The 23,349-nt window shown below is 35.7% G+C and overlaps 1 protein-coding gene across 15 annotated transcripts; it reads right to left on the bottom strand.

Annotated features, from left to right (window-relative positions):
- Positions 1-2,184: 2,184 nt before the first annotated feature.
- Positions 2,185-16,631, bottom strand: LOC148876564 (Sas10/Utp3/C1D family). 15 transcript variants are annotated; one of them, XM_088965244.1, is made up of 12 exons: positions 16,188-16,608; positions 16,011-16,086; positions 15,336-15,529; positions 9,309-9,418; positions 8,024-8,113; positions 6,636-6,723; positions 6,323-6,502; positions 6,029-6,211; positions 5,748-5,924; positions 5,515-5,669; positions 5,250-5,373; positions 2,185-2,247 (listed from the first exon to the last, which is right to left on the bottom strand). In XM_088965244.1, exons 5-12 carry the CDS (start codon positions 8,065-8,067, stop codon positions 2,236-2,238), a joined length of 963 nt encoding a protein of 320 aa, XP_088821370.1. In that variant the 5' UTR covers positions 8,068-8,113; positions 9,309-9,418; positions 15,336-15,529; positions 16,011-16,086; positions 16,188-16,608; the 3' UTR covers positions 2,185-2,235. The 15 variants fall into 15 exon arrangements, with proteins under 15 accessions (XP_088821370.1, XP_088821165.1, XP_088821572.1 ...); XM_088965039.1 differs by lacking the exon at positions 9,309-9,418 and adding an exon at positions 13,391-13,527 and having other exon boundaries at positions 15,336-15,439; positions 16,188-16,565; XM_088965446.1 differs by lacking the exon at positions 9,309-9,418 and adding an exon at positions 13,391-13,527 and having other exon boundaries at positions 16,188-16,557.
- Between the last annotated feature and the right edge of the window lie 6,718 nt (positions 16,632-23,349).

Raw genomic sequence — 23,349 nt, forward strand, 5'->3', positions numbered from 1 at the left:
TAAGACCTGCACGAACTGGGTCCAGCTTCTTATTAACCCAGGGGCCAATTCCTGTACCAGGTGCAGGCCACCTCCTTGATGGTGGTGGTGAAGGCCACGCACATGCACGATTCACTGGCCCTTGCTATGTGCATTTGGGACAGGAAGGCATTGACGTGGTCGTTGGGGTCGAAGGGCCCATCATACTTGTCTAAAGGGGGGAGTTTGAAGTCTCTGGGCATGGGAACTGCAAGGAATTTTGATGAGAGGGGGGAAGGAACTGAGAGAATAGGGGCAGCTTTTACATCGTCCGAGCTCGCCTCTTCTTTATCTCTGAGCTCAAGCAGGACACGGGTTTCAGTTCGGCGACTTCGTCGGCATCTTCGTTGCTGAGTGAGCCTGGTACTGGCGCTGCTGGCCTCTGTGTTGTCGAGCTCGATGGGCCTGGAATGTTGGTAGTCCGCCGCTAGGACGCTGAATTGATTCTCTATGGGGAGCTCGAATTGCTGGTTCCTCCTCTCGGAGCTCGCGCCTCGAGCATACTGCTATGCCGAGTTGTTTCTTTTGCCACCTGTTGGGTGGTCAAGAAGTCAGGCCAAATCTTCCTTCATGACTTTTAATTTTTTGTAACTTAACCCTATAGGCTGAATATGTTGTAGATCTATGGATGATCTACCATGTCCATAGATCAAATTCATTCAATTTTTCTGTTTCATATTTTCTTTTCTTAATTTTAATTTTAATTTTAGAATAAAACATAAAAAATAATTATTTGAATATAAATAAATAATTATTTAGTTTTTAGAAAATTAGAATGAAACATGCAAAATAATTATTTCCATAAATCCATTCAATTTTTCTGTTACATATTTACTTTTCCTAATTTTAATTTAATTTTTAGAATAAAACAAGCAAAATAATCATTTGAATAAAAATAAATAACTATTCAGTTTTTAAAAAATTAGAATGAAACATACAAGATAATTACTTGATATATTATGTCCAAAAATCCATTCAATTTTTCTGTTACATATTTACTTTTCTTAATTTTAATTTAATATTTAAAATAAAACATCCAAAATAATTATTTGAATAAAAATAAATAATTATTCAGTTATTAGAAAATTAGAATGAAACATGCAAAATAATTATTTAATCTATTTTTTTATAAATCCATTCAATTTTTCTGTTACATATTTACTTTTCTTAACTTTAATTTAATATTTAAAATAAAACATGCAAAATAATTACTTGATCTATTATGTCCATAAATCCATTCAATTTTTCTGTTACATATTTACTTTTCTTAATTTTAATTTAATATTTAGAATAAAACATCCAAAATAATTATTTGAATAAAAATAAATAATTATTTAGTTTTCAGAAAATTAGAATGAAACATGCAAAATAATTACTTGATCTATTATGTCCATAAATCCATTCAATTTTGCTATTACATATTTACTTTTCTTAATTTTAATTTATTTTTTAGAATAAAACAAGCAAATACATTGGAACTAAATTGAGTACTTTATTAAATAGTATGTTTTTATTCCTGTATATTGATTATAATATGTTTTTGTCATAAAACCCACTAAAAACATGTTATTTTTATTTATAAATAGTCCATTTATGTCTTATATTTAATGATACTGATGTTAATTTTTTATTTATTAGAGCATTTATAGCATTTCCATGTATTTTCATACATATCTTAATTTTTAGTCTATATCCATGTGTATCCCGATACGTCTCTTAAATTTGCATTTCCGATATGCATAGCATTTCTAATACCTTGAACCTTGCAACAAGTTGCTAGACAAATGGGTGTTTTATTATGCCCATAAAACTATAAGGATTGTTTTAATAAATGACCCTATTCAAATATATCGTTATGGGCACCCAAGCCCATTAAATCAGGCATGGAGCAAGTAATAAGTTGAGAACCAGGATACGAACCATCTGCAGTGAGGGAAAAAAAACGCAGTCTTATCACTGAGCTACCCTAAACTCAGAAGATTCCTGGCGAAGTGTGCAACCAGACAAATTAATTACCAGGGATAGAAAATGACCTCCACGGCTCCACCTACGATTTTTGCCGATATGAGAGTTGGTTTTGCTTCTCAAAACAAAATCATACATAGTGGCCAAAATGGCCAACACCCCTCGTGTCCAAACTCCAATAATTAAAGGGGTAAATCTTACAACCATTATACTATCTCTAACATATTAACGCAGATCCAAGATCCAGATTCCTCAATGCTTCCTCTGCAAATGGATAGTGAATGTTAGTCTCCCAATTTATAGACGGCTAAAGAAAACGAGGAACGAAATGGAAAAACGAGATGAGATGAACAAGAAATAAAATAACAATGACAATTACATTGTAGGCAGTAGTAACAAAAATAAGAGAGATACGATCAACGAATCCAAAGATGATAATGGTTTACTTGCCATGGTAATGGTTTCTTAGTTGGGTCAGAGATTTGCAAGCATTTATTTCTGTCATGTCGAGGTATCCTTAGCCAATCCTCAGCTTTCACTGGGGTGGTGAACCTCTGGATTACATGTTCAATGCCTAGTCCACATCGACTGCATACCAATTTGCATTCGAATTTCCCCCAAGTTATATTAGTATAAAGCTTGATTATCTAATTTAAAAAAACAAATGCCTCCAAAAGCACTTTCCCCAAAAATACTTATTTTTTGAATGAATTCCTCCTATTTTCCACCTCTATTGAGTTTTACCACCTTTATGATGAATCCTTGTCATCTAAAAAATACCTACTGCTTCATATTCTGGCTTCATACAATAAGCATTGTGCTAAAGTTAACTCCAATTGGATCAGGCAAATCAAGCATTATGTCATGCATGATAGCCACATTCTAGCTCTCCTTATGTCGCTGAATATACAAGTTATCATCTGATCCATTTACTTTTTCTTTGTTAGAATTTGGCAAACGATTCACTTGTTTGTTTTGCCATGATGCCCCATGGAATGGGGATTATGCATCCATGGAGAACCTTAGTTTTTAACTTCTTAGTTCCATGATTTGATTCAATTTTCCCAAAGATACAAAAAAAGCTCCTCTTTTTTGATGATAATGCCAAGTTATCAAGTTGGCTCATTTGTCTTTATGTTGATTATTACAGGCTTCTTGAATCTTCTCTTTCTCTTTTTCATTTGATTTGTGATCTTCACCATGGAGCTTCAGAGTCTGCCAACAGTCAAAAACCATAACCTTGGAAATGCAAGCAAAGCCAAACATGTTTTTTATAAGTAATGAAAATTTTATAAAATATTAAAAAGCAGTGTTACAATAAAAGCACTCAGAGGCATGTAGTGCAACCCCCATTATAGAATCGAAATTACAATTGAGCCACAAATAATAGCTCAGACTTATGCACCCCTTGTTTTACAAAATAACCAACCAACCCATTTGCAGACCTCCTTTCCTTGGATGATAATCGTCATATCTCTACTTAACCACCTAAATATTTTCATTGATTCCCTGTATTTCCAAGTCACTGTTATCAATTTAGAATCACCTTCAATTTGCAGTCTATTGTGGTAAGGGCAATTGTAGTAGACCCAAGATTCAAACTGCTACTTAAACTTCAACCTCCAAATTCTTGGCATTAGCCAATGGAGACCACCTCCAGAGTGTTTTAAAAGTGCAAGGTGCAAAAGAAACACAAGGGGAAATTTACGCCCAAGGCGCAAGGCGAGGCAAACACCTCTTTGAAGCGAGGCACAAAGATACAAAACTCGTCAAAAAATCAGAAAGATGTCAGAAAATTCAAAAAATGCAAAAAATATTAAAATATTAAACATAATACCAATAAAAAAATATAAACATAAATTTTAAAAGTTTTAAAAATCCTATTATTTAAAATTTTAAAAGTTTTGAATATGTAAAGCATATTCAAATGAAAATTTAAAAATAAAATCAAATATATAAAATATTTTAGCATGTAAAACCCACAATCTCTTCTTTTCGTCAATTGCATTATTTCAGATACCTAATGTGATGCAAAACATCTTGCATTCCTGATTCTACAAGCCGCCTTTGTACCAAGCCCCCTCAAGGCAAGACCAAACAAATCCATGTTAGGGTCTTAAATTCTTAATCCTCAAATAAAAAATAATGATTTTATAATTTTAATTGCCTTTTAAGAAGATCTTTTATTACGATGAATAATTGAACAACATTAGCAAATAGGGGGTTAATATGGACTTGTTTGGGCTTGCCTTAAGGGGCGTGGTCGGGGATCCAGCTGCTAGGTTCAAGAAAAAAAAATAAAAAGCGCAAAAATTTAAAAGGGCACACACCAGGGCTGATGCATAAGGCACATCCCTTTTGAAAGTGCTGTGCCTGGGGCCTAGGCGAGGTGCATACCTTAAATGCACCTCACCTAAGTGTCTAGGTGCGCCTTTTAAATCACTACTCGAGATAGTGACTGCAGTCACTGTACCAGACTCCAAATGAAAGCAAGTTGAATCTAAATGCAACTCAACACCTAGCATCTCTAATAGAGCTTTACACTTTTCATAAGGTGTCAAAATAATTGTGCAGCTCAGATTCAGATTCCTAAGTAACTCCTCCGCTACTTTCCTCCAAATTTTTGGTGATATATTTACTTTCACTACAAATCTCTTCTTCTAATCCTCCTTCAATGCAGTGAAGACCAACCTACCTTCACAGGTAGCTCCACCTATGGCCACCTCTCTCCTTTGAAGGCTTCAACTCCTCTGATATCAGTGTTCTTAGGCCCTCAGTTGCCACATTGAGAAATTCTTTTACAATCTTCAATACCTCCTTCCAGCCCCCCCCCCTTTCCTTCAGGAAAACAGACCAGTTGACCACAAAATCACTTAATTCAGCTATTAAGTGATTATACACAACAATATTCAAATAATATTGACCACAAAATCAATATTCATCACCCAACTAAAGCAAAATAATACAACAAAAACAAAGCCATTAAAGAACTATAGAGAACCATGTAAATAAAAACATTCAAATAATATTGACCAGAAAAACAACATTCATCAGCCCACTACAGAAAGTTAATACAAAAAAATAAGAAAAAAAAAAAAAACAAAGCCACTAAAGAACTATGTACCAAACGCAAAAACAGAATAGCAAATGCATGAGGAACAAATCATATAGGCACTCCTTAAGAATTGAAACTATTCAACAAAAGGCGATTTTAGATGGGAGAGGGAAAATGATGCTTTAAAATTATTCCTGTAAATTCAGCATACCTTACGCTTAAGCTTTTTCCTTCCACCGTTAAAATTACTGGATCCTATAGTGTGCTTATCACCATCATCCTCCAGAGGTAATGTTCCAATCTCATCAATAAATCCATCAGTCAAACCAAGTAACCTGGCATAAACAAATGAAAAAAACATGTCAGACCAACCAAAAAGAAATCTGGCATTAAAAATCCATGCACAACTTTCATTTTACAACATGTGATGCATGATAGAAGAGGAACAGTTACTAATATTGATTTAAATCTTATACCCATTTCTTGACTTCTTCAAATGCTTCTCTTTCTTCCTTTCCATCTTTGTAAGTGGAACCCGGGTGAAAAGTTCCTCCTCTTGCCGTGCACGATCCTCCATCTTTGCCTTAAATCTAATAAGCTCTCTACTTTCAACTCCAATAATTTCTCTAACCTGTATTACGATAGCTTGTAAGAGATGAACAAGTTAGCGAATACAACTTAATTGCATAACAAATGTAGTCAAACCAACCTCTTCGGGTCTCCCTTCAAAGTCATCCATCAATTCTCTGACGTAAGCACTCTGCTTAGCTTTCCGCAGAGTCTCCTTCTCCTTTCTCAGTGCTAATCTTTCCTGTTTTGCAATCCTATCATCCTCCTCCATAGTGGTAGGGGCAAACTTGGGTGGTCGATATACACCACTCTTATCCTATAGTTCATATTTAGGACTTAGAAACCAAAATTTTAAGTTGTAAACGTATTCAGTTTTTTTTCTCTTTTCTTTCTTCTTTTATTTATTTAACATCAACCCACCTCAGAATTCTGACTTGATTTGCTAACAAGCATGTCTGGATTCGGCCGGTACTTCAATAGATCTTCTGTATTCTGGGCATCATCTGTTTCCTTTTCTTTGAAACCTGCTTTCTGAACTGTACTTCCAACATCCTTCAAGAGCTTCTGAATTTGGTACTGGAGTTTCTTATCAATTGGACGAATCTGATCGACATCATATGGAGAAAATCAACTTATCAATTGATAGATGGATCGATAGAGATAGATATAGAGATGAATAGAGAGAGAGAGAGAGAGAGAGAGAGAGAGAGAGACCTTTTCCAGAAACAATCTCATCTCTACAAGGCTCCGAACAACAGGGTGTCCCTCAATTGAGAGTCCTTTTGCCTTCCGGAGCAAATAGTAAACAATAGACTGGCAATAGCTTAGAAGCAGCAAATGCTTTGCTTCAAGATAGCTTATACCATCTGTTGTTGGAAAATGGTTCTCTTTCACCTGATACACGAGATAGAACAATAATATAAGCCAGAAAAAAGAAGAAACATAAAAGTAATCAAAAAAGGCTAAAAAGATAATGAGAGATCATTGATAAATAAAAATCCGAAGTAGAGTTTGACAAACATCTTACTTTCACAGTTAGAGCTTGCACTTTACTCCTCACTGCATCCAATCCTTCCTTCATTTCTTTCATTAATGCAACTAACTGAGGAGATTCTCTGAAAGCAAGCATTATAATGTGCAATGAAATTCTGGTCGAGAGAGAAGTTTAATCTCCACCAGCATGTAATTGGAGAGCAATTTTTTAAAAGGTTAATAGAGAAGTAAAGGCAGTTCAGTTTAACTAATTACATGTTATAGAAACTAAATGTTTGTAAACACTAAATTAGGGCTGTCAATAGGTCATTTCTACCTGACAGACCCGAACAATCCGAACCAAGTATAATGGTTCTGGATCCATGAGTTGTACCGATGGGTCAGTCCTGATTATTATCGGTTCGGGACTGGTTTTGGCTGTCCCGAACCAATTATATAATGTACATTAAATATATAATATTTTATATGTAGCACTTCTAACCATATATGTCCAAATTGTTCATTTTGGTTAGGTTGGAGGAAACTTACCATTTGGATGGGTCAAGGGTCATTTCATTTTTGATTTCCCATTTTGACACCTCAAGTCTCGAGGAATGAACTGTTCAGTTCCCTAGGTCCCTATTCCCTAGCCTACCTTTCTTCCTCTCCAAGACAACCTAAACTTTTTCATCTCTTCTCCCGCTTCCCCCTTTCATTCAACTCAAACTCTCATCTCCCCTGTACTCTCTTCACTCAATCACTATCAATTCCTTTCACTCTCTAAACATCTTCAATCTTAAAGATTCAAACATGGAGGCAGATAGGCAGTGTCAGTAGTGGAAAAAACGACGGCGACAATAGTAGCGGTGGTAGAAGATAGACGTTGAAGCAACAACGACAGTAGTGGAAGCTGGAAGCAGTGGTAGACGACATTCCATTGTCTCTCAACTCAAAAGTTCTGTAACTCGTGTCTCTCAACTCAAAAGTTCTGTAACTCGCCTTATGATTCCGTATTTTTCCCTATTATAGATTTGTAATTCTATTGAAAAAATTACGTGATTGATGATTCCATAGTTTTTTCCCTGTTATAGAGTAGTTCTATCGAAAAAATTACAGGCATTAACAAGCTTTTGTTTATATAATCAGGCCTTATTGGAACATACCCGATTGTCCCGATTCCCATCGGTTCGGTACTGGTTCTGATTTTGTAGAACCGTTAGGATCTGGTTCAGTTCTGGTTTTGCCAGTTTTAGCAATCAGTTTGGGATGGTTCTACCTTGTCCCGGACCAGACCCAGACCATTGACAGCCCTACACTACATATTGCAGACATTATGTGTGATACACTGAATTATAGAAACTTCAATGGACTACATTAATCAAGCTGTTAAAGAAAAGGAGGAAAATAATAGCAAGGGATAATCTGGGTATGCTACAGCCTTACTTGTTTAATACATGATTGTAGCTTGATGAATTGTTTACTTCCATGGTTTTTAGCAACAATCAGAACCAGCACTTTAGCATGCCCCAGAACCTGTCAAGCGTGTAGAAATCAGTAACTTAAGATATCACCATTTAAATCAAAACATGTTTCTAAAATGAGTATAGTAGTAGCTCCACACTTATTGATGACCTACACTGCATTTGGGTACAATTCTAGTTCTCAAAATAAAAATAAACAAAATCAATTCCATAATTTCTAAATTTAAAATCTAAAGTTTCAAAATGACAGTCTTTTGGCAATATTATCCAAAATCAAGCAGAATCATGTCTAGAATTGCCACCATAATGGCATAATCAATTCTTTGAATACATCAACTATGAGATAAAAAATAAAATGTTAAACATATTTTAGCTCATGGTTAGTTAATGCATACACTGTTTATTATGAACATAAACTTTATTATGATCAAAAGGTAAGTGACAGAATACAAATGTCCCCTGCATGATTGTAGGAAAATCATCATCGTCATCAAAGCCTTAACCCATCCATACAGGTTCGGCTACATCAACCCTGTTTCACCATTCTGTTCTGTTCAGTGTCACATCCATTGTTATTTGTTAAACTATGTGCATGATTGTAGGATAATGATAGTCCAAAATGTAACAAAATAAAGTAAAACCACCAAAACCAATGTAGCAATTAGGGACAATTGCCTACAAGGCCACTTCAAAATTTGTAATAACAATACTGCCAACCCCTTTCTACAAACCAGTCCCTGTCACCTCTCCAAAGGGATGCTCATCACCCACTGAATCATTGGTCTTTGGATTGTGTTAACTATAATAATTGATGAGAGATTATGATAAATTGTTAAGTTCAAGTACCATCATATCGTAATAACTTTCAAAATAATAAAATAAATTGGTCAATACTTTAGCCCATGGTTAGTCCATCTATAACATTAACAGGCACATAAATGGGCACCACCATATTTTAGTCCCAACCATAGTACCATTCGGCCTGTTTTTGAAAGTTGGGTTCTATGTGGATCCATCTTTTGAGTTAGATATACTTCGGAGACCTATTTCCTTTCAAACTCTAGTGACAAGTTCAAACTCAAAACCATTATCCATTTAATTTATATTTGTGTGACAATATGTATTCAAAAGGGGGGAAGGGGGGGGAATGTATGAGCCAATCCATTTCTTCCCCAATTTCCATTGATCGGGACTTGAAAATTATAAATATATGATACAGAATAGAAACGAGGTTGCCGATTTATTACCCTACATCAAGGTGAGAAGAAAGGCCATTTGTTGCCCTTTGTCGAGGTGTGAGTGAGACTAAGAGAGATCACCTCACCCTTCACTGATCAGTCGGTCACCACTGTTTTGACTGTGTTAGTGATGAAGAATGTGTCAACAAGTCATAAGTCGGTAGAGATGAAGGATTCAAGAGATAAAGAGAAGTGAGGTGTGTTGTGTGTGTGATAGAATAGAGGAGAGAAAATGACTAAACTAGGAAAAAAATGCTAAACCAAGACAAAGGCATTAGGTTTTAAGGCAATATAGGGAATTTTGTCAAAAAATAAGTAGGATGTAGATTGGTTCAGTTTGGAGAAGCAGAGGTGGCAAATGGATGGGTTAGGTCGGGTGTGGGTTGAATACCAACCTACCCATATTGACCCATTTACCCACTATAAATCCTTCTTAGTGGGTCGCAACCCACCTTGACCCTCACCACACTTACCCACCAAGTATAAATGCTTGTTTGCTTCGGTTTTTTCTAGCATTCCTCTATCAAATGCAACAACCAAGCCATGCCAACCTGTATACCTGAAAATCAATTTTTTAAGAGAAACACTTTGTTCTCATGACTACCACGTGGCAGGTACAAGTCAGGTCAACCCGTATACTCAAACATTAATGTTAAGAGAAACACTCTGTTCTCATGAGTGCCACATGGCAGATACAGGTTGGGTCAACCAGTATGCCCAAAAAATCAAATTTAAGAAAAAAACCTTGCTCTCATGACTGCCACGTGGCAGAGACGGGTCGAGTGAACCCGTATACCCAAAAACCAATTTTAAGAGAAACACTTTGTTCTCATGACTGCAAAATGGCAGCTATAGGTCAGGCCGACCCTTATACATGAAAATTTGCAAAATGCAAAAAAAAAAAGGAAATGCAGAATTTTTTGCACAAAATGCAGAAAATTGCAGGAAAAAAAGAACAAAGATAATTTGCAAAAAATCACAGAAAATGCATGAGAATTACAGAAAAAGAAAATGCAGAAAATACAGAAAAGTTTCAGAAAAATACAGAAACTTTGCAGAAATGTAGGAAAATACAGAAATGCAGAAATTTTGCAAAGAATGCAGAAAAATACAAAGTTGCAAAAAAACCAGATGGCGTGTACATATGATTTCTATCACAGCCAAATGCTATTTAATAGTAAGAAACATAGTAAGAAACTAAGAATGTTTATGAAGTCACAGATCACAAGAGAAAAGAGACATTGGATGGAATAAGTGCTTCCTCCAAACCATTTTCTAAGGAAATGATGGTCATAGGGCCCAAGTGGATCATAATTAAAATGACTTCACAAAAAAAAAAAAAAAAGAAGACACTGCAATCAGACTTCTAGAACCATAGTCCTCTTTACCTACATTGGTTCTAATTTGGCATAAATTCCAACAATGAAACCAGGCAATCAGCCCCAGCAAAGTGTACTATAATTAATTGTTGATACAATGGTTTAGGCGTTTAGCCCTCTTATATTTTATCAAACCAAACACAGCCTAAAAGAATAAGAAAAAGAGAAGAAAGTTGTGGAAGGAGAGAAAACCCCTTGTACAAAATGATTGCATGGTCTTTTCAGTTTCCACCCCAATTCATGTGAACAATGCCCATGGATTGATAAAATGTCTATAGCCCAAAGGGCCAAATGCTTACAGGTGCGTGACATGCTAGATTTGCCACTTGGAAGAATATATTACAAGCTGGGGCAGCACAAAAAGTAGCTGGTGGGTTCAAAAAAACATGATAAAAGAGAGGGTTAAACCCATCCGATATCATTTACTTTGGCATATTCAATATCATCTTTTGACATGTCAATGGGAAATGGCAACCTCTATTGATGTAAAATAGAAAGTTCACAAACTGAGCAACAAAGCAAGCTCTGCATCCGAACTGCTATAAGATTTTTGAACTAGTACATTGAAATTGAACTAGAGGATTCCTACTGTTAGTATTGCACTCATAGAAGATACCCCATCTTGCAAAGGATGTAGAACCCAAGTAATGATTATATATTATATTTTCCGAAGGAAATGCAAAGTTATTTTCTGGAAACTAATCTGTGGTTTCATTTTCTTTCTTCCACCCATTGAAGAAAAGTAATGATTATGTAGTACATGTTCTGTGGAATTTATTTCTCTAGGAATCCATTTTCTCTTTACTGTCAAGCTTGGAAAAATTCTCTGGACCTTATTTAGAAGATATTCTAGTCACCAGTAGTTGTCAAGGCGACTACACGGTTTTTCATGGTCGCCTCACCCAAACGCCACAAGTTTTGCATATTAGGCACCCGCCCAGAGACTTAAGCAGGCACCTAGGCACCTAGGTGGGCGCCTACATTCATCTAAAAAACTATTTTTTTAATTTATTGTTTTGATATTTTATTGGATGTTTTGTTCTTTTAAAATAAATCTGGTTACATGATATCATTTTAGTATTATGACCAAGTATACAGCCTTTTTTCTTTATGTCATAAGGGCTTTTTTTGGTTCGATTGGAGAGGAGGAGAACCAAAGGCTTCAAGCCCCAGCCCAACTCCATCGCACCTCAGCTCCAGCACGTAAGTTCTTCTAATCTTCTTTCTCTTTTCCAGATTTCAGTCGAATCAGTCCTGAGTTCTCTCTTCTCACCTCAGACATTTTTTCATTTTTTTCCGAAAAAACAGGGGCTCCGCCTCTATACTCCTCAGTCGTCCCTTTCCCCACTCATCATCATCATCATCATCTTTTTTTTTTTTGAAAAAACAGGGGCTCCGCCCTATACTCCTCTCCTCCCTTCACTGATGCAGTCATTGTTCTCACTTCTCACATCAGTTTTTAACAGCCGAACCTATCATTCATATATATGAATATGATTATATGGCTGAAATCTATAGATTTTATATTTATAGATTCCATCGCCTAGCCTCGCCTAGTCACCTTGACAACTATGGATCTCACCACAAGACCATTTCCTCCATTTGAGACCATCAAATAATGTTTCCCAATCTCATTATAAATAAGGGATTTTAGATTTCAGTCAGCTTTTAATATTTCCAGAAGGGCATAATATCAAGCATCAACCACCTGAGTCTAATGCCTAAATAACCTGTGAATCCTTGTAACAGAGCAGCCATTGATACTTGGTAGCAATTGGATACAAAAAATGGCATTATTCTTAGCCATTGGACCAACTGCACTACCACTTTCACTGTCAGGAAACACTTATTCCCTGTCAAGAATGATTTTTCAGCCTATTATTTTGTTCTATTAACTTGGCACCCAGATTTACCTTAGATGGTAAGACCATAAACAAGGAATTCTATCCCCAGTAAAGATGAGAACAAGAACTATGCATTGCTTTTGAATCCACACAGTAATCACCTGAAATTTTCAGGTAGTCCAGAAAAAACCTAGACGATTCCAGTTTCATAAAAACCTGGAATGATCCCATTCCAATATAGACGTGGTACCAAACAGGATAATCATTGAATTAAAAGGATATTCTTGATTAAAAGGATATTCTTTGTATATTTAATGAGGTCCACTGTAGAATGAGACTATGTTGCAATAATAAAGTAAAACCCTAAGGTCTAATAATTCCGGTTCTTTTCTCCAGGCCAATGCTTGATCAAAATCTGTATTACATGGGGATGAGGAATACATCAACAAGCTGCTTGTTGACTGCTTTTTTTGTCTTCCGTGAATGTATAGCAAATTCATAGACGAATTTGATCCAACAAAGTATCAACCACATGTTTTGTTGCTTGCAAGTGACAATGTTTTAATAAACTACAGGGGTTAAAATGCAAAGCAGGAGGTCATAGAGGAGTGATTTAGAATCTGGAAATTCCAAAATAAGTTTAACTAAGAAAGAAAATTTAGAATCAGCAAGCCATACAATGGTGTCAACAAGTATGCATTCAACCTACTAGGTTCAAGGTAGAAAACCCTAAATTCTACTAAAGGAGGAATTAGAAAATATTTTATGCAGCATTGATGTTAAGATGGCCAAAACACATGAGTAAGAAACCACAAACGTTGAGCATGCCATGAATATAAAGTTCAGGAAAAAAAATGTTGTTCCTAACCTTTCTTCCTGTGACGTTCCAGAATGGATGCAAATTAATGGGAAATAATACAGCTTTGACAACTAGAAGAGGAAGAAACACCAGCAGCGTTGAAGAAACCACAAAAATGAAGCTTCTTTTGGCGATTTGAACAAACCCTAAACAGAGAGGACAATAGAGAGATTTGAACAAACACTGGCAACGTTGAAATTGGTCGCTTGTTTTAGCGACGTTGAAGCTGGTGGTTGGCGATGTTACAGCGAATGAACCTTCGAAGAGTCCGAGAATGGACCATCGAAGTTACTTTCGATTCCGAAGTTTTGAACCCTAAAGCATTCAGTAGGGGTGGCAAATGGGCGGGTTTGGTTGAGTATGGGTTGAATACCAACCCACCCATATTGACCCACCATGACCCATCATCAATCCTTGTTAATGGGTCACAACCCACCCTGACCCACCCCACTTGACACATCCACATTGACCCTTACCCACCCACACCCATACTGACCCACCTACCCTCACCTATAAATGCATAAACAAGTCGGGTCAATCCATATATCTGAAAATACCTTTTTTTAAGAGAATCATCTCTCTCAAGGCTTTCACGTGACAAAAACGGATCGGGTCAAATGGGTGGGTTGGGTCGCTTGTTTTAGCGACATTGAAGCTGGTGGTTGGCAATGTTGCAGCGAATGAACCTTCAAAGAGTCCGAGACTGGACCATTGAAGTTACTTTCGATTCCGAAGTTTCAAACCCTACAGCATACGGTAGGGGAGGTAAATGGGTGGGTTGGGTTGAGTAAGGGTTGAATACCAACCCACCCATATTGACCCACCATGACCCATCATCAATCCTTGTTAATGGATCACAACCCACCCTAACCCACCCCACTTGACACAACCACATTGACCCTTACCCACCAACACCCACACTGACCCACCTACCCTCACCTATAAATGCAGAAACCAGTCGGGTCAATCCATATATCTGAAAATACCTTTTTTTAAGAGAATCATCTCTCTCAAGGCTTTCATGTGACAAAAACCGATCGGGTCAACCATATCCCTGAAAAAATTGAGAGAATTCTCTCTCAGTGCTGTCATGTGACAGATGCGACCCGTATATCCGAAAAATCAATTTTAAGATAATTGTCTTGTTCTCGTGACTGTCACATGGCAAATACAGGTTGGGTTACCCTATACCCAAAAAATCAATTTTTAAGATAATTGTCTTGTTTTTGTGACTGTCATGACTCACGTGACAGATAACTGTTGGGTCAACCCATATACCCAAAAAAACATTTTTAAGAGAACCGTCCTGCTCTCATAACTGTCACAAGAAAATACCAGAAAAAATCAGAAAATGCAGAAAATACCATAAAATTTGCAGAAAATGCAAAACAAGTTGCAGAATATACCAAAAATTGCATGGATGCAAATAAATGCAGAAATTTTCAGAAAAAAAAAATATGCAGAAAATACCAGAAAATGCATGAAAATATCAGAAAAGTTGCTGAAATTTTGTAGAAAAATCAGAAAAAAAGTTGCAGAAAAATACCAAAATGCAGAAATGCATTAAAATACCAGAAAAAATGCAAAATTTTGCAATGCAGCAATTATAGAATTTTTGCAAAAAATTGCAGAAAATACCAAAATTTGCAGAAAATGCAAAAAAAAAAAAAAAGAAAACAGAAAATTTGCAGAAAAAACCAAAAAATTGCAGAAACGCAAAAAAGAAAGAATTTTTTCAAAAAAACTGAAAAATATCAGAAATACATCAAAATAACAGAAAAAAATGCAGAAATTATAGAAAATTGCAGAAATTGCAAAAAAAAAAAATTGCATAATATAATGCAAATTTGAGTTAGTTCTATTGAATTCTGCAAACTTTCAGTTATTTTGTTTCTGCAAACTAAATGAATTTTTGCCATACAATTGGAAAAGAGTAGGAATCCAAGTAAAATACCTCTAATTTAGATTCCATAAATGCAGCCACAGAGACCCGATGCTTGAATGCCAGCAACCGGGAACTCCGTGTTCCCCATGAAGTTCAGCTCTCAAGTGAAAACCCTGGGCCACCACCATTAGAAAAGAAAAATTCTCGCCAGTTGCTTCAGTTTACTTTTCAGGAGCTCAAGGCTGTAACTGGAAAGTTCAGACCTGATTCTTGGGGAAGGTGGATTTGGATATGTATTCAAAGGTTGGATAGAAGAGAATGGGACAACAATTGAACAACATATGCGATAAACCGAAAATAAACAAGCGATTAAGACAATCACCGTATTCTAAAGGAATCAGGTAGCAAATCAAAAAGAAAACAATTCTTCCACTAATCTTAGACCCAGCAGATGCGATAGAGACCAACAAAGAACCAGTTTTAACAGTAAATAAAAGGAACTGAAGAGAAGTACTATTTTAAGCAGAAACAAACAGTTGATGATAATAAATCAGACCAAATATATATCTGATTCTCCCTATCACGTCAATCGTCATCGGCCCTGGGTTTTACAGAGGGCGACCCTATAGAGACCAGCTTGGCAGAAGCTTTGTCGCAACTTATAACAATAACAGGGGAAATAAGCAGAGAGAGAGAGATAACCAAACCCAAACCAAGGAAAAGTGCGACGAGAATGGAGATTACCTGAACGAAATTCGGCCTGAATTCGACTGATGCAACGAGAGGCTTCGATTGGTGAGGGACTTTACAGGCGTTAGCTCTGCTTGAAATTAGTAAAAAAAAAAAAAAAAAAGATGGTGAGTATCAAACCATGAAGCTACTTTCGATCGTTGAAGACCAGAGTTGATGTGTGGAGAATACCGCTGACAGGAGCTCTTCGTTCCCGTCCGAGAAGACAACGAACAATGTTAGAAAACGAGAGAATGAGAAGGGGTTAAGAGAAAAAAAAGGGAGAAAGGGAAAGGCAAAGATGAAGACGGGATAAGAGAGGTTGGAGGGTAAAAAAGGGGTTTCCGCCGCTGGTGGTTCAGTGTCGAAAGGAAGAAGGAAAAATGGCAGAGAATGACGGCGAATAGCGGAGAAACCTTCGACGGTTAAGAATAGCCGGAGAAACCCTCGACTCTTACTCATAAACCCTCGACCCAACCCTTCCCGACCAATGGGTCCATTCGAACTAAGACATCTGACACCATGTCCACCGACATCGACCCTAATGGCTACCTTCGAACCAAGACACCCCGGCCCTTTTTCATTCAACTTAATAAGGGGTGTTTTGAAATGCGGATGAACCACACGTTATGGCACACTATATCATAATTCATAATTATTTGCATGATATCATAGTCCACAGCTGACGGGATTAATCTATATCACACTTTTTTTATTAAAAGGTATGTATAATTAAATATAAATATTTAATTTTTATATTTTATATAATAAATATTTTTTAAAAATGAATCAATGAATTAATATTAATTAATAAATATTATTTTTTATAAAATAATTATAAATATTATAAAATATTATTTTTTTGATAAAAACATTAAAATATTAAAAAATTAAGTAATGATTTTGTGCAAGAAAAAACCTTAACACCTAATGACTGACAATATACTCGTGAAGTTGCGGTGGTTGGAGATTAACTGATTACCAACAAGAACACAAATGAATGAAACAAAACAGCATTCATACTTGCATAGAACCAAAATCACGTTAAACAAAAAAAAAAAGAAAAAAACAATAGACCAACCTACTTTTCTACACAATGCTCCAAGTAGACATCTGCAGCTACACTAGCGCCAGCATACTAAGAAATGACGTACATAAACCAAATACACAAGCTTGAGACTGAGGGTACTGACTTGGTAATTTTCAACAAACAAAGGGCATTGTTTAAGACCCAAAAAGTTCAGAATCAAGCAGTAACCACGGCGCCTCTGGGCAGTGGTCACAGTTGCAGCCTTAGGGTGTGTAGCAGTACCGGTCTTAGCATCGTTGGCAGGTGCTAGCGCCGGAGGTGGAGAAGGCTTCATGTGAGGAGTCGGGTTGTACTTGAACTTCACAAGTATCTGCTGCATCCTTGAGATCAATCGATTTACCAGGCTTTGGCCATTGAATCACAACGATAGAAGGTTTCTTCCCTCTCTTCTTCTCTATCATCATTAATTCATGCGGGATGAGCTCTGCAATTCCTTCTCTTCTTCTCTTCTTCTCTTCTTCTCTACCACTGGTACTTTGATGGAGCGGTGAAGAGCTAGGACGGCTTTAGTGGAGCATAGCATTTGAGACATTCAGTGGAGCGGTGTAGAGCTTGGATGAAGGAGAGCTTTGGTGGAGCATAGCATGGGAGACTTTCGGTGGAGCGAAGAAGAGCTTGGTCATAGGAGAGCTTCAATGAAAACATTCGGCAGAGCACAAAAGCTTCCAGTGGTGGAGATTTTCGGCGGGTGAGACCTTCAATGGTAAAGGATGTAAGGTTTGGAGAGACACGTGAAACATATTAGCAAAGGCAAATTGTGGACTGACCCTATCCACGAAAAAAAAAAAACCGTTGACGAAAAATTGGAGTGTGGACAAGACTGGTCCACAAGATAGTGTGGATTGATCCCATCCACAGCAAACCGAATGGTGCTTTCATCCCGTGGCATGGACCGAAATGGTCCATCCACGAGATGAACACACTACCGAACCACACCTAAGTCACTCGATCCATATTGATACACTAATAGAATCAATGGATATGGGTGGGTTTTAATACAAGTGGGTCAAATAGATTGGAGTCAAATGTACCTTTATCATGAGCCCACGATCCAATTCACCCTAACCTATAAAGTGGATCTTTGGCTAAGATCCAAGCACAATGGTCAAGTCATGTTTGGGCTCAGGCCTATCCATTTTCTATTTATAAAATGGTAAAGACTGGCTCAACCTATGAACAAGTGTGGTCTCTCCTTCCACTGTCTCCCTCTCTTCGTGTTACTACTTTAAAACCTAATATTTTTTTTTCATAGATACTTAAAAGTTAATATTGGGTGAATCTCTCTCTCTCTTGTTTTGGATTTTCTGGTACATGTACATATTTGAGCTCTAAACCACTTGTGAGTATATCTTTAAATTGGGTCGTGCCACTTGTGATTTATAAATTTTATTATACTATTTTATTCTAATTTATTGTAATTTGTTTACTTTATTTTATTATTGTATATATAAATAATTGTATACATCAAAATTCATACAAACATATATATATATATATATATATATATATATATATATATATATATGTGTGTGTGTGTGTGTGTGTGTCATGGCTTGGCCTAGTCCACGACCCGGCTTGGCCCAAGGCTTGACTCGGGGCATGGCATGGCACATTTAGGGTCCACCTGGGCCCGTGCCATGGGTCATGTCGGGCCGGACCTTTGACGTAGCCTAGAGGTAGCAAGCATAGGTCACCCGCGGCCTGATTTACACCTTGGGTCGCCACCGGCCATAACTATCTTCTTGTCAACCAAGAAATCCATGATCGTGATCGATTTGCGAATTACAAGAGGAATGTTTAGTGTTCTATACAACTAATTATTTTTATTATTTTTCCCAAAAAGGGTAAAGATTTATTGAAGTGTAATACATGATACAACCACATTTCTTAATGGTATAAATAATATCTTGAGCTTTCAACCAGAGGTTGAATGCATCAATTACCTTAAGGCTCGAATTGAAGTTTCAAAACTCAATATTTATAGTATAGAGTTTGTGAAAGTGTAATCCATTAAGAAAGCATTGATCAATGAAAGTTAATGGGTTTCAATAAATAAAAAAAACATGTTTTTCTATTTTTCTTTAATACACTAGTGGGGACTCGTGCAATGCATGGACTTTGTTAAGCGAAAGTTAATTAATAGAAATACATAAGAGTAGACAATTGTTTTATAATTTAACATTTAAATAATTAATAATTATTTTTATTTTTATATAATATTTTTAATATTTTGTTTGTAGTAAAAAAACAATAATTAATTTCAACAATGGATGTTCATCAAATGGATGAAACTAACCAAACTAGCCCAACTCAACTCGAGTTGGTCAAACTCTATTATTTTCGGTCGTCTTCGGTTCAGCAATTTTCCAACCCAACCAAGTCAGGTTACTTTCGAATTGGCCGTTTGTAAACTGACCAAAATTGATCCCACTCGATTATAATTATATATTAATATTTTATATTTTAAATATAAAATTTGAATACAGGAAAGCAAAAACATTTTCCATATTTCTTACTCTAAAATACTTTATATTATAAACTTAATTTTTTTAATTTATTATTTTTAATAATATCATTGTATTTTTTTAAATGTAATTTAATTTTTTAAGTTTAAATCTATTGAATCGACCAACCAAACTAAAATCCAACCCCAATCGATACCAATGTTTTCAACATGCCATTGACCTAATCAGTTGAATTGTTTGAACCATCACATTGCCTTGATTTCAAGTATGTATAATTATATTGAAACCCACCATTCAGTCAAAAACCATTGACTTGGTAAAAAACCACCCGACTTGGAGAGTTTAACTATTGACCCATTCGACCTGGTCATTGGGTTACAGGTTGCATACTTAAAACATGTGCAAACTTTTGGAAACCATAACTTTGCACTTAGATGTCTGATTGAGGTGATATTTTTATTTTGGGTAACTTTTCAAAATTTATGCATCCTAAGGTGTCGTGGGTGCCTTGCCGTGCTATTTTTGCAAAAAAAGTTTTTGTCCTCAAATCACAATATTTAACATTTCCTATAAACAAAAAAAAAACTAATATAACATTTTCTATAAACAAAAAAAAAACTAATTAAAAATCGAGTCAGTCACCGGGTTGGTTTTCAAAACATTGACCGATACAACTTGAGTTGGTTGGTTTTAACTAAAGGTTTGTTAGTTTGAGTGACCAACTCCCCAATCCGACCACATTAGTTTGTCTAGCCAAATAATTTGCATCCGACTAAACTGCCTATTGAACACTCCTAATTTCAGTTAAATTGATAGTATAATCTCCAACAAAAAAAAAAATAGTTTAATCTCCAATTATTATTAAAAATTAATAGCAAAAATACAATAAATAACTAATAAAACTTCAATACCTCTAAGTTATTTAATCAATTAATCTACCTCCACTATTTCAATAATATTTAATTTTTTTCAATTATTTATATTTTGTATTCTTATTATCTAATATTGTTAAATTTATTATAGTTAATTTTGGGCCTTTGATGTTTTTTAAAGTTGTAACATGATTTCGTTGTTTAATCTATTTTTGTTTTTGAAATAATATATAAAATATGGTTTAGTTTTTTTTTATATTTAAAGTATTTAAAAATTACTTATTTATATTAATATTTTAATTTTTAAAATAATAATTATTATTAAATTTAATAACCCATAAAATTACAATTTATACTATTATTACATAATTTCATTATTAGTTTTGTAAAATGTAAAATTATTATTAATTCAAATACAATGAAATCTATTACAATTTTTTTATAATCTTAAGAATTTTTTTTAATTTATTACATAATTTTGTTTTTAACTATTTAAAGTTTAGTTATGTTAAATATTTCAATAATATGTGAAATATTTAATTCTTTTGTTATTTAAATTTTATTTATTTTAAAGTTATTACTTGATGTTAAATGCTTTGACAAACAATTATTTAGCTATTTTTAATATTTCATTATTTGAAATTATTAGTTATTGAAATATTTAAATGATTGTTGAATTTTTTAATTGAAAATTTCTTTAGATAGATATATACGAAAAGTGGGGGAGAGGATAAATAGGAATTATAGATAATTTATGAGATAAATAGGAATTAGAGATAGTTAGAGATAATTTAGTAGAAAGTGAAGTTGTGGGGGATAGTTAGTTTCTAATAAAAATGAGAGGAAAAAGGGAGATAAGCCATGTTGAGGTGGCAACTCTATGGGCTTCTAAAGGCAATTTTGAAGCCCTCTAGAATTGCTCTATTCGGGTAATGGAGCAAGGAGAGGTCATCTGGCGTGAAATGTTCTACTTTAGTATATACTAGTGGACCCTTGTGCGATGCACAAGAAAAAAGATGTTATGGTTTATTGGGCTTAAAACTTATTGCTTTATGGGGCTACACAACCCGACAGTAGGGATGGCAATCTTCCCCATCTTATCCGGCCTCCCCTGACTAGGTGGGGATGGGGATGAAGACAACCTTAGGAAAGACAAGGTGGGGATGTAATTAATGTGAATAACCGATTGGGGACAGGGACGGGATGGGGAGTGAAATCCACATTTGACCTCGACCATAATTATATATATTAAATATATGTGTATATATTATATTAAACCTATAACATTATTTGTGTTATTCATATATCAAAATATATTTAAAATATTATTTGCATGTTAATTTTTCTTTATTTTAAAGTAATACCTTTTTGAAAACAAACTTTTAATTGAAAAAGTTGGGGATTCGGGTCCTCAATAGGGAACCCGTCTCCGCTAGGGATCGGGGATGCAAGCTAATTTTTTTCCCAACGAGGATCAAGGCCAAAGATGAGAATTAATTTAAAACTCGGGATCAGGATGGGGAGTATGATCCCCACTTTGAACCCACCCATTGTCATTCCTACCTATGGGGTTATCTCCCAAACCCATAAATATAGTTTCAACAATTATGGAAATTATAAATATAGTATCAAATACTTGTGAAAACTATTAAATTTTTCTAATTATTTATTTGAATAACTAAACATTTTATAATTTATCTTTCAGTAAATTGTTAGTGCGTTTCAGATTGATGGCAGGGGAGAGGGAACGAATGGACACAACAATTGTTAGTGTGTTTCAGGTCAGAATGAGTAGAATGGAGAAGAGAGTGGAAAACACCATTTGTAACAGAAAATTCACCGCTTTTCAAAGGTTGCAGCGATGGTGATGGTGGCTTCGTTGTGTGAAGGAGGTGGAGAGAGAGAGAGAGAGAGAGAGAGAGAGAGAGAATAGAGGATAGAGAGAATTGCTTTCAAAGGGATTTAATAGAAGGATAAAACTGATATTTCAACCCTTTTGTTAATATTTAATGATAATGGTAATTTTTTAAAACATTAAGGGTAGCGTTAGACTATAGTAAAAAAAACAAGGGTATACTTAGTCAATTAGCTAAACCATAAATGGTAGTTTAAGAAACTTGTCCTTAATTTAACAATGCTTTTTTGTTTTTAGATGGTTTGTTGGGCATGTAATATAGATTAAGAGTTGCTTTAGAAAGAATTTTAGGTGGGAGAGATAGTTTAAGCAAAATTTTAGGAGGGGTTGAGAGAGAGAGAGAGAGAGAGAGAGAGATGGAATGGGACTTTAATGAAGAGGAGAAGGCTGCCACATGACTACATGGAAGGGCTAGGTTTTAGGCAAGTTTCCATTTGTGTGGATTGGGAGAGATTATAGGAAAGGATTAGAGAGAGAGAGAGATTATAGGAAAAGATTTCCTAAGTTAATGGGTTTTGATGAGGGGAGCCTAGTCCACAGCTTTCAGAGTTCGGGTGTTCGGTCACCATGGTGCAAAGCCACCTCGGCATAGAGTCACCTTGGTATAGAAGCACCTCGGCACCTAAGCCAGTTCGCGGCCCAGGAACTGAAGTGACATGTAATCGACTTCATAAGCTTCTCAATAGACTCCGAACCTCTCAGGATCATGCCGCATAATGGCAGGCCTTATCCTCTCCCCACTCGGATCGGGCGATAACGATAGACTTCATTGACTGACACGTTACTCCCCATCTAAAGCAGAAATGAATCTCATCTACTCAGACCAAAGATCCTGGAACCATTTCGTGAGACCCACGACAACTCAGGTATATAAGGGCATCAACCCTTCCAGGGCCCAGGTACGCACGATTATTTACATTCAATCTCTGTAGCATTCACACTTTTAGCTCGCAACCATAGCAAGAATACTAACTTAGGCATCGAAGCGACCTCACCGGGTCATCCACTCCAG

The sequence above is a fragment of the Nelumbo lutea genome, chromosome 1 (assembly GCF_056320005.1).
Source record: "Nelumbo lutea isolate HS-2025 chromosome 1, American lotus-T2T, whole genome shotgun sequence".
NCBI lineage: Eukaryota > Viridiplantae > Streptophyta > Magnoliopsida > Proteales > Nelumbonaceae > Nelumbo > Nelumbo lutea.